At 36.2% G+C, this 12,834-nt stretch overlaps 1 protein-coding gene across 1 annotated transcript in view; it reads right to left on the bottom strand.

Annotated features, from left to right (window-relative positions):
* Positions 1 to 3,405: 3,405 nt before the first annotated feature.
* The window catches only part of sipa1l1 (signal-induced proliferation-associated 1 like 1), a 121,369-nt gene continuing 111,940 nt past the window's right edge, over positions 3,406 to 12,834 (bottom strand). Inside the window, 6 exon segments of the mRNA XM_030128224.1 lie at positions 3,406 to 4,712; positions 8,022 to 8,100; positions 9,752 to 9,863; positions 10,125 to 10,295; positions 10,808 to 11,042; positions 12,209 to 12,333. Of these exon segments, the coding sequence (XP_029984084.1) occupies positions 4,569 to 4,712; positions 8,022 to 8,100; positions 9,752 to 9,863; positions 10,125 to 10,295; positions 10,808 to 11,042; positions 12,209 to 12,333 (866 nt within the window). The 3' untranslated portion in view covers positions 3,406 to 4,568.

Raw genomic sequence — 12,834 nt, 5'->3', positions numbered from 1 at the left:
ACAATAGATCTTGAAAATCTTTTCAAGAAATCTTACCAAGATAATTTTCATTTGTTCCATTGGCAGAATTTTTTTGCTCAATTCAGATTTTTTTTTTTTTTTTTTGTTGCTTAATCAAGCAAAAAAACTGCCAATGGAACAAGTGAGAATATTTTGGTATTTCTTGAAATAAGATTTTCAAGACTACTGTCTAAAAATAAGTTTCTTATATCTCACTGAAAGTTACTCTTTAGGTGATTATGTCTTATTTTAGGTGTGATGGAGATATTTTGACTAAAATAAGAAAATATACTTGGGAAAGATTTTGGATTTTTGCTGAGTCTTCACCCACAACTACCACAAACGTCTTCTAGCTGTCATTGATGTTAAACACTGCAAAAAATCTAAATCTTACCAAGTGTATTTTTCACATTTTTAGTCAAATATTTCATCACACTTAAAATAAGACATAATCGTGAAAGAGTACTTTCCAGTGAGATATAAGGAGCTTATTTTTTGACAATAGATCTGTGAAATCTTATTTCAAGAAATCTTACCAAGATATTTTCATTTGTTTCCACTGGCAGATTTTTGTTTGCTCAATTCAAATTTTTTTTTTTTTTTTTGTTGCTTAATTCAAGCAAAAAACCTGCCAAAATGGAACAAGTGAGAATTTGGATGGTATTTCTTGAAATAAGATTTTCAAGAACTACTGTCCTAAAAATAAGTTCTTATATCTCACTGAAAAGTTACTCTTTAGGTGATTATGTCTTATTTTAAGTATGATGAGATATTTTGACTAGAAATAAGAAAAATATACTTAGTAAGATTTTGATTTTTGCTGTGAGTGCCTCATCCTCAAATTCCACAAAAGTCTTCTAGCTGTCATTGATGTTAAACACTGCAAAAATCTAAATCTTACCAAGTGTATTTTTCACATTTCTAGTCAAAATATCTCATCACAACTTAAAATAAGACATAATCACCTAAAGAGTAACTTTCCAGTGAGATATAAGAAGTTATTTTTAGACAATAGATCTTGAAAATCTTATTTCAGGAAATCTTACCAAGATATTTTCATTTGTTCCATTGGCAGATTTTTTTGCTTGAATTAAGCAAAAAAAAAAAAAAAAATCTGAATTAAGCAAAAAATCTGCCAATGGAACAAGTGAAAATTATATTAATTATAAATAGATTTTCAAGATCTATTGCCTAGAAAAAAAGTTCTCATATCTCACTGAAAAGTTACTCTTTAGGTGATTATGTCTTATTTTAAGTGTGATGAGATATTTTGACTAGAAATGAGAAAAATACACTTGGTAAGATTAGATTTTTGCAGTGAAGGGGCCAATATGTAAACGTTTGATCAGGGTCATTTTGATCATTTCTGTTGTCAGTATGATTTAAAAAGAGCCAACACATTTCACCACACCACTAGCCACGAGTGAAAGATGAGTTCATGTATTATCATTCATATTCTCTGCAAAATGGCCAAAGAATCTCAATTTCTGCTAGGGTGTGTAAGCTTATGAGCACAACTGAATGGTGGATTTTTGAGGATTTCACATTGTACGATGGCTATGAAGCAAAAGAGCAGACTGCTTTTGACAACTGCCAACTTGGGTCGACTGTTAAAAACCGCCCAATCCTCGCACCAGCAAACACTTAATTATTGACTGTCCACTCGTGTAGCATCCGCACAGACTGACGAGAGATTCTTAAAACAGAACCGAGACTTTGAAAGCTTCATTTTTCGCCGCGTCCATTCATCTCTCTGCGAAGCGGCAGAGCTGAACGTCAGTTATCGTAAACATCACATTTCTTTAGGCTTGTTTATTTTCTTTACATTCAGACCGGGTGCCGTTGTGCTATTCGCTGTAGGCTGGGAATAAAGTGATTTTTAATTGCATCTATTTAAGATGCAAATTTGCCTTTAAGAATATTCCAAAAAAAAACAAAAAAACAAAAAAAAAAAGTGGAAATATTGAGAGCTTTTATGTTACAAGACGGGGATTTAAGGCTTTACACCGTATTTGTGGACAACAGCTTCAATGCACGTGCACCTGAATCGACCCTAACACTTCTCTTAGCTTAGTGATTTGGGGAAATTAATTTCGCTTATGGGTTCCAGTTGAAACATACACACACATATACAAAAACATTTCCACACGTTTCACACAGTCTGGTCCTTGTACCTGGTAAATCCTGTCTTTTTTTCCTGTAAAAATATTCATCTAAAGGGAAAAAAGCTGCTTATTACACACAATTCCTGCAGCCGATTCCCTTGAACGAACATTTTTTGGACCCGGGGCACGGTTCAAAATCATAAAAAGTGTAAGGTGAGTGTGCGTTACCAGGTGGTTTAGTGTTTTTTAAGGACGAAGAAGAGCTTTTTTTCCCTTTCATCTGCTTCCCAGGTGCTGTTTCAAAGGCACGTCCCTGCTCTGCCTGGAAGTAAATGACCAAAATAAGTGACTGTAGGCACGGCTGGATAGACTGATGTACATTCACACCATGATTACTGCCACTGGTAGATACTAGAGCTCCTTTTAAAATCTCCACATGTAGGTTTTTTCATCTAAACAAACAATACTAAAGTTATATTTCTTCCTTGTAAGATCCTCAAGTTCTCAACAAAGACTGAACCTGAGAAAAACTATAGATGTTTGAAAGCACAGACAACACACACATACACATACACACACACGCACACAAGTACAGCTAAAGTCTGCTCCTTTTAACAAAAAAAAAAAAAAAAAAATCAACCTGATTGTCTCTCGAAGCTGGATTCTGAAGTTTTTTTTTTCTCCTGTCCTGTGTTCATGTGGCCTGCTGCTCGATGTCTGACTGATTTTTGAAGAGGCGTTGGAAAATACACACTGTAGTGGCGGCACATTTAAAAAAACCATGACATTTCCACTGGTCATCACTAGAGGGCACTGTAAGCAACACGACAGCAGGCTTGGGCACCACAAATACAACATAATACAGAATAAAAAGCATATAGTCAAGGCTTTAGCCAGAATTAAGAAAGAAAGCCATTTAAATAATATAGCTATTGACCCTTTTTCTTGAGGAACTAAACACTGATGTCTGTTGTACTGTACGAATATGACAACTTATTTATCTGAATTATAATACAAGGAAATAAATTAACCTGGGGAGGAAAAAAAAACATACCAAAAAAAAAAAAAAAAAACAACACACTCCAGCTTTTCCCACCGAAAATTGTCTGTCATTTATTGTCAGCTGGCTCTCTGTATTCCTGGGATGACAGATGGAGTCCTCTCTTTTCTTTTTCCCCCAAAGCGTTTCTTAGTGGAAAAGGATGGAGGCTCTTGTGCAGCAGAGGCTGGCGTCCTCTATAAGCGTCGTTTTGGTTTCGTTCCACTTTCAAAACGCCCTCCCAGAGCAAACTCTTCCTGCTTTTTTTGACTTTGTTTTAATTTTTTTTTTTGCGAGGAAGAGAGGAGTCCTGACTTCTTCCTATTGCTTTTAAGACACATACAATTGGGATGGACCAAAGCACTCTGGATATCAGTCTTGTTTATGTGGCACCGCTTGCCGATGGCTTTTAAATACACTCCTCTGTCAGGTGAGAGATTGTGCTGTAGGATATTATAACCCAGTTCTGACTGAAACAGAGGATAAAAATGAAGAAAAAGAACAAAAAAACCCAAGAAAAACATACTGTACAAATCCAGTCTCCGTGTTGTGCAGAGGAGGGTGAACCTGCCTCTATGTCGGCGGCTGCTTAAGCGGTTAAAAGAATCTCTGGTGCATTTTGGGGGATGTCGGTTTTAAAAAGAAAAGGCGCTAAATGTCTTGACTCTCCATTTACAGGTGAATGAAAACCTTGTCGTGTCCAGTGGTGGCTTTAAATTTACCAGTAAAACCAGAAGCTTGGGCTGGTTGATTAGACTGCGTAGCTCTTGGACTTTTTCTTGGCATTTCAGGAACATCTATACGTCTCCGCTCCCCTCTGCTGTGGTGATGCAAAACACCTCAGTAATCGTTAAGGGGAAGGTGAAAAAGAAAATAAAACAGTCTAAAATATCTAGTGTAGCTTATCCTAAAAAGTGAAACATCCAATAAAAAAGAAAACACAGCAGAGGGACGAGGTGATTTTTTTTTTAGATTCACCGGTGGAGTAACTTCAAGAAGCAAAGTCGATTTTTTTCCACAAGGAAAAAAAAAAAAAAAAAAAAAAAAAAGAGGAAGGAGGAGCTTTGTCTTTATTGGCAATTAAGTGAAAAGATTTTGGCACAGCGAGACGAGAGAAAGATCAATTCAGCGGTCCCCTCTTGGCCCCAAAGGAGAGTACAGGTCAGTCGTTCATAATCTGATAAACGACACTCATTTTTCTTGAGTCTCATCCTGAGTGGTTTCACAGAAGCTCTGTGGAAACTGGACGACAATAATAGCACCTGATGTCTGAAGCCTGTGGAAGGTGGTTTGGAGGGTTCAGACTGCAGGTTTGTGAGTCGAACAGACGAACTGGGGACAAATGTCCACTTTTCCAGACTTGTGTGTGCTGATCTGTGCATTTGTGTGCGTGAGGGTGAGGGTGAAAATGTGCCGGTTAAGACTCAGTTCATGTCGATTGTGTTGAAGACCCACTCTGTGAATTTCTTGAGCTTTGCAGCGGAGGTCTGGGACTCCTCCTGGAGCCTCTGGTTGTCCTCCCACAGCCTCTTGATCTGAGCCTGAAGCCGAACCTTCTCCTCTCGCTCCTGTTTACGATCAGAGAAGACAGTTCAGAACAGAAAACAGTAATCAGGTAGTTTCACAGTTTAGGGTTTAGATCAGGGGTCTCAAACATGGCGGGCCAAATGCGGCCCGCCAAAGGTTCCAATCCGGCCCATGGGAGGAATTTACAAAGTGCAAACATTCCACAGTCAAGGCTGTGGAACTCATTTTAGTTCAGGTTCCACATACAGACCAATATGATCTGTAATAAAATATTAGCATAATAACCTACAAAAAAATAATGACAACATATTTTCTTCTTGGTTTGATGTGAAAAAAAAAAAAACTATATTAGATTATGCCTATAAATCACAGGTGTCAAACATGCAGCCCGGGGGCCAAATCCGGCCTACCAAAAGGTCCAGTTCAGCCCTTGGGATGACTTTGTGAAATGCAAAAATTACACTGAAGATATTAACAATCCTTTCAGTTCAGGTTCCACATTCAGACCAATTCAATCTCAAGTGGGCAGGACCAGTAAAATACTACCATAATAATATATAAATAATGACAACTTCAAATGTTTCTCTTTGTAAATTCAAATATTTTCATATATTTACAATAAAACAAAGTATCATTTTGCAAAAAATGTGAGTAACCTGAAATGTCTTGAGTGAAGTCAGTACAATTTTAACAATATTTTGTCTGTTACTCAATGTTTTGTGTATTCATAGATCCACTGTGATCTGTAAGTTATCATATACATGTGTGAACGATAAACTGAGGCAACATATTGTTAAAATCATACTTATTTTTTCAGTTTGCTCATGTTATTCACATCTTTTGAAAGGATAGTTTGTAGATGTAAACCTTTTCATAATGTAAATTAACTTTTTCGCTCTAAAACAGAGAAAAGTTCGGAGTTGACATTATTTATATATTATCATGTGGTTATTTTACTGGTTCGGCCCACTTCAGATCAAATTTGGCTGAATCTGGCCCCTGAACTAGAATGAGTTTGACACCCCTACTATAAATAATGACAACTTCAAATTTTTGTCTTTGTTTTAGTGCAAAAAATTACATTAAATTATGAAAATATTTACATTTCTAAACTATCCTGTAACAATAAAATGTGAACAACCTGAACATATATGAACAACCTCAAATGTCTAAAGAAACTTAAGTACAATTTTAACAATTTTCTTCCTGTTACTAAGTGTTTAGTGTCTTTGTAGATCTGATCCATAATGCACATGTATAAATGATAAGTTGTGGCAGAATATTGTTAAAACTGCACTTATTTTTCTTAAGAAATTTCAGTTTTTCAGGTTATTCACATCTTTTTTGTTTGGATATTTTATTAAAGTAAGTATTTTCATAACAGTGGGGTTTTTTGCACTAAAACAAAGACGACAATTTGGAGTTGTCATTTTTAGGTTATTCTGCTATTATTTTACTGGTCCGGTCCACTGGAGATCAAATCGGGTTGAATGTGGCCCCTGAAAGAAAATGAGTTTGAGGCCCCTAGTTTAGATGAACACGGACAGACAGTGACAACTAGAAACAACATACAGGCTTTGTGGGTAAAATTTATAAGCGGACGTTCTGAATCTGCCAAAAACACAACAAAAGTAGACTCCTGATTGTGTTGACTAATTCTAAACACTGAGTCTACTCAGTTGTATCATAGAATAATGCAAACACACCCACAGATTACAGTGGAACACTTCATTAGCCTGACAAACTGGAGTTACAATGTTCACTGGGTAATTCCCAATTTAACCTTCTCTTCTGTCTTACTTTTTCTCTTGCACTTCCTCTAAAAATATTTGGATATTTTCAATGAATCACTGAAAAACAACTTCCTTTGTTTCATCTCAGTTTAGGCACACAAGGTCACAAGCAGGGGGAGGATAAATGATTTTTAACTGTTTCCAGGACATCTGGCCTTTTCCTCATTTTCCATGTTTTCCATGACTGGAAAATTGGTCAATTATCTTCCAGGTTTTCCAGGACGTGTGGGAACAATGTATTACTTGATCCAAATTGGTTTCTGTATGACATTTGTGTTTTTGTTTTTATTTCTTAATCTATTGTTTCTATTTTGTACATGTTTTTACTCCTGTTTTATTTAATTTCATTGAACAAGTGACTATTCGTTGACAATTAAAGGTATCTTTTTCTTTCTTATGTTAAATCTCGCCACAATAATAGCAGTTTTTCAGCAAATTGTCCAACCTTACTTTTAGAAAAAATGCAGCCGGACAGAAAATTGAGAGATAATGTCAAAGATCCATAAATACGCCTGACCCAAAACCTGCAGGGCTGATGTCTTACTATTAAAATATCTGAGAATATTGGAATATGCTAGCTAAAACAGGACTTAGGAAAGGGAACTGAATCACCGTTAGGTAGATATGTAAGTATTTTAAATATGTTTGTGTAGTTATTTAGAACATTTGATGTCTTAAAGATTATAATGTAAAATGTATCTTATTATATGTTTAAGGGCCCCCATTAATAAGTTGACAACTACTTCTGGGGTGATCAATTGTTGATCTATTCTTGTATGTTATTCTATTATTTAGCTTTTCTATTCTTCTGTACGCCACTTTTTTTTTTCTTTTTTTTTTTTTTTTTTTTTTTAAATTGTAGAGGTATTTTATGTCTTTAATCTATTCTTGTATTTTATTCTTTATTTATTCTTCTATACAACACTTTGGTCCACTGTAGTTGTTTGAAAGTGCTTTACAAATATAGTACAGAGAGAGAGCGAGAGAGTGAGAGACGAGCAAGAGAGAGAGATTAATTGTTAATCTTCCTCTGTAAGTTGTTTTGGAAAAAAGTGTCAGCCAAATGCATGAACGAAATGAAATTTTAATAACTTTTTGTAATAATTTTGTAATAAATTTGTTAAATAAATCAATAAATAAAATAATAAATACAAAAATAAATAAACCAGTGTCTACAGGTGTATTAGTCAGATGAAATCCTACAACGTCCTTTCATTTCCTAGTATATTTACAGGAACATCAACTTAAAAGGCCTTCACTCCTTGCGTTGAATTTGAAGTTAAATAATAACGTGAGTGACACACACAGTGAGTCAGCAGAACCAAAACAACAGTGACAGCGCTGCACTGCTGACTATGTATTTTCTATTCAACACTTTCTTTGCCCTGTTCATCCTGTATGAAAATAAACCAAAGTCTTTCATTTTTCATCCCCTGCAGTTTTAATAGAAAAGGAAAAAATAATCTCTAGTACAACAGAGTATGAGCAACCGGAACGGACTGTGCTGTATGTGTACAGAATACAGTGGAGTTGTGTTAGTTTGTGTTTGTGTCCCACCTTCTTTAAGTCGTCCTGGAGCATCTTTACCATGGCTTCCAGTTTGGTCACTTTCCTTTCCAGCCCTATGTGACCCTCACTGTGAAACAGAAAGAAACAGCTCTCATTAGCAGACCGTGTCAACTTGTTAATATACTCTATATTAGAAGGGAGATAATTATATCCAATTATGTTCACTCATGAACTTGATAGAGCTATGCAGCGGAATAAATGAACACAGTGTCACTATGTAGCCGCATATAGAAGGAGGACCCATTTAATTACTGTATTTCTTCTATTAAAAAACATCAGTCAATTAAAAACCATGTCTTCGATAATGACACGGCTTTTAACTGGGGTGTAGAGAGGTGGAGAAACTCTCGTTGCAAAGCCAGTTAAACATAATGTATATTTCTACAGCTTTAAACCAAAACATTCAACAGATTATTCATGGTATTTTTGACACTCAATTGTTTACGCTTTGAGAATTACTCATCAATGGTGTTATTGTCTGATTTCAGTCACTGTGGGTGTATGTGTTATTGTCTCACTGAAGTGTGGTTTGCAGCAACAGAAAAAAAGCACCGCAAGATTCAGTTTCCACTGCCATATGGGAACCAAGTCAATGCAAATGTTTCACGATTAAAGTAAAGAATTTCTGGGATGTAGCTTTATACTGTATCTATAAAGCTCCATCATCTGTGGATACTTTGTGTCCTCTGCACTGTTTAACTACCCACAATCCTCTGCATGAATCCTTTAAAAAAAAAAAAAAAAAAAAAAGAGCTGACCATGACCACAAATAAATCATCAAAGAAGAAGAAGAGATGATGGATTCACTTTAACGATAATTACCAGGTCTTACTACACAAGACTACTATATAGAGCAATTCACATACAAATGCAGTTCAGTGTGTGCTTATAAATACATTGGTCAAAATAATGCTGTCTTATAATTTACATGTGCTGTATCAGCTGAGAGTTTACATTATAGCTCTGTTAGCTTAGCTCTGTTTTTAGACAGAAAACAGTTACAGTAAAACCACAGATCACCTCCTTTTTCTGCACAGTTTATGCTGTCAATAGCTGCACTAAAGATCTGTTTGGAATCGTCCAAACAAGGTCAGAACTGTCACAGTTTAGTCTGAACCGTGGATCAACAAACAGTGAACTCAGTGAAGATAATAACATCCCGTAATAACTTTATACCTTCATAAGCCTCAGAATAAAACTCATTCATGTAGAAGAAACGCTGTGATTTCAGCATCAAACTCCATTCTTTTCATTTAGAGCTGTGTCCAGTGGTGACTTTTGTTTGTCACTTTCTTTGACTAACAGTTGTTTCTTCATGGTTCTCATCCCATCTAATCACTTTCTGACATTTTGGCCAAAGGGCCTGTGGTGTTAATTTTTGTCACCATGGGCAAAGTGACTCACAAATCCCTCTAGTCGTCATATAAATGATAACTGGTGTAAATACTGTGTATTCAGTTCATATCTCTATAAACCGATACGTTAGTGTCTTTAGCATAACTTCAGAGCTCTTTATTCTGAACACTTTAATGGTAATTTTGGTGTTTTTTTGATATTTTAAAGTAGAAATACTGCACGAAGCCCCTTTAGCTCTCTTTAAGTCTTGGTGATGTGCACTTAGGAGTCTGGCATATTTATATACGAGCCCTGGCTGTTATGTATTTCTATTCCTGTAACACTCCTATTGCTTTACTGGTATAAAGAGGACACAATGTTACCTGGATGAGGGCCGAGACAGCGGAGCAGGCTGCAGCTCGATGTGGGGCTGTTGAGGACTAGAAGCACCACTGCTTCGGTGGTTTGCATCCCCAAACACGTAACTTCTCTGGACTGCAAGACGGAAGAAATGGACAATAATGGTAACAGGATAAAGTTACAAAGACAATGAAAAAAACCTGCAAAAATCCGCATAACACTGGTTTAATGTCTCAAAATCACAACCAATGAACACACTTTATGTTAAGATCTTCTTTTGAACACCAGCTTCAAGCCAAACATTAATAATTACTATTATCATTATAAAACGTGTTTCTTTTTTAAATCATGTTAAACTGTGTATCTTATTTGGTAGAATAAACAGTTGTTTTGTACCATAATGTGTGCCTCTTTCACTCTCAAATGTGTTGGCCACATCCACCAGGTGTGTCCACTCTAGGGGACTGTCTCTTTCTGAAGAAGGGAGGGGCATCAGCTCCTGGGGGAGGGGTCCACGATGACGCTCCACTAGATCCACCAGTGAGGTGTCAGAGGCTGAGAGGTCACCTGTAACACAGTATGAAGCGTCCTGGGAAACTGTGCTGCAAGCTCAAAGTAAAATACAATGTCCTTTTAATTTATCAGATGTATAATGCTTTAAGACAAGCAGATGTGAACCTCTTACACACCAAGCATTATTAACACAAATAATAAGCTGCCTTGTTCTGTACTGGTTAAAGTTCACTAATAAAATAACTATTTTAAGTTCAATGTTGAGGTTAAGTATCATCACTATCACAGCTCTAAAAACAACATGCAGATTCCTATCTTGAGTTTTATATTGAAATGTAACAACAGCTGAAAATACTGACATTTGCAGCAAAAAGGTTTATTCACATAATCATATTACATGTGTTTTTAATATAGACTTATTTTACAAATTAGCATCTAGATAGATAGATAGATAGATAGATAGATAGGAATAAGAATAATGTACATAATAAAAGGGGTAAAAATATAAACACACATCATAAAAACTGCCCTGATATATATTAACATTTGTGCGTCATCTTTCTTACCGTGTAGTTTGACACCCAGTTTGTAGGACGGCCTTCGCAGGGGGACGCCACGAGTAGTGGGCGAGCGTGGAAGGGTGGAGCAGCTGAAAAGCACATCAGCGCCGAGCGCCGGTTCAGCGACTGTATCAGTGAGGGAGGGGAGGCGCTGACCACGATAGATGCTCTCGTCTGACAGGGTTCGATGCAGTGAGCGGCGGCGGCTGGGAGGCTCTCTGGGTGGTGATTTCTGAGAGTGCTGTACAGAGACGGGCATCATGGGTAGAGGTTAATTAAAGATGTGAGAGGAAGTGTTTCTATAGAAATGACATTTACTTACAAATACAATGTGGTGCAAATGAGGCCACCTATAGGGAACTGAAAGACTATTTAATGGAACCAAAACTTCAAATGATTTTTTTAAATGGTGAGGATTAATAGAATTTACCTTTGCAGTCAACCTTTTATCTGTGTAATCATGTTGATAATTATCTTTATTCACTGGTCCCTTTATTAGATACTTTAACCCTTTATAGGGCACTCATAGAAAAACTCTGAAATTCAAAGTTTCAACCTTCCGCGGGGTTTCTGCAGGTATCAAGAAATCTAATTTAATGCTTTAATGCTCTTTTCAATGCCACTTTAAACAAATTTAATGCCCATGTCCAACTACAGATACAGTTTTCCTCTCTCTCGCTCGTGAACAATAGCCAATTAAAGGGTTCCACCTGTCAATCATCATACTATACTTCTGATTAAAATTATTAAATATTTATAAATCTAAATAAATTGTGAATAACAATGTTTTTTTTCCATCAAGTGTATTTAGTTTTTTAATACCTCTGGACATCAAATGTAATGTTTTTTAAAGCCTTAATTTTCCACAAAATCTATTTAATGACATTTAATGGTTTTTAATAACCCACAGACACCCATTTAGTGTGGTATTGGAGGTCATAACAAGACTTTACTACTTTTGTGAAATTCTTCAAAACATTTTATTGTTATGTAGAAAATAAAGGTCAGTGAAGTTACCATATTTGGTTTGTTAAAAAGAAAAAAAATCCAAGAAGTAAATGTAGAAAATACGAGAAAAACACATGTAAGGTGAAAGGAACATGTATTTTAAAACATTAGAACATCACTTTTAGAACATTAGACCATCATAAGTGCTGATCCAGACACCAGTCCACATCCACATTATCCCTTTGAACATCATTCCTTACATTAGTACCATTACTTAATGGTACCTAACAAAAGCAGGTACACTCACTGTTCATGCAGAAGTGGACCCTGGAGACCACATTGGACCTGAGATTGTTGCCTCATTGTGACTGTTGTTGTAGCTGTCTTGTAATGTGCGCAGAAATGACCAAAATAGTCACTTTCCCGATAAAAGGTTCATGTAAGAGACGGTTCTACTACCTTTTCCTTATGTCTGCGCGGTGGAGGAGGGGTGTCTGGAGCCTCTCTGTGCCTCTTCACATCCTCTTCCATTGTAGATTTGGCATGTGGCTGAGGGGAGTGCATATCCCTGAGGGAGGGTCTGGCTGCTGGTGTCGGAACAACCTCCACCTCCCTCTCTCTGGAGACTTCCTAAAGCACCCACAAAGAGAGAGACATAGGTAAACCCACCACGGTTTTGAGATCAGTGACATTTACAGCACTATTACACTGACCTGTAAAAGTTGTGGGTATTAACACGTACAGGTCTACTGAGGTTATAAATGAGCTGAGGTGAAAACAATGTATACACTGCAAAAATCTAAATATTACCAAGTGTATTTTTCTCAATTCTAGTCAAAATATTTCATCACACTTAAAATAATACAATGTCACCTAAAGAATAACTTATCAGTGAGATATAAGAACTTATTTTTAGACAATAGATCTTGAAAATCTTATTTCAAGAAATATTACCAAGATAATTTTCACTTGTTCCATTGGCAGATTTTTTTTTTTTTTGCTTCAATTAAGCAAAAAAAATTCTTAAATTAAGCAAAAAAACAAACCACTACACTTGCTGTACCTTAAAATGCATTGTTGCCACT

Source organism: Sphaeramia orbicularis, chromosome 24 (genome assembly GCF_902148855.1).
Source record: "Sphaeramia orbicularis chromosome 24, fSphaOr1.1, whole genome shotgun sequence".
In the NCBI taxonomy this organism is placed as follows: Eukaryota; Metazoa; Chordata; class Actinopteri; order Kurtiformes; family Apogonidae; genus Sphaeramia; species Sphaeramia orbicularis.
This window is presented reverse-complemented; position numbering and strand designations above follow the sequence as displayed.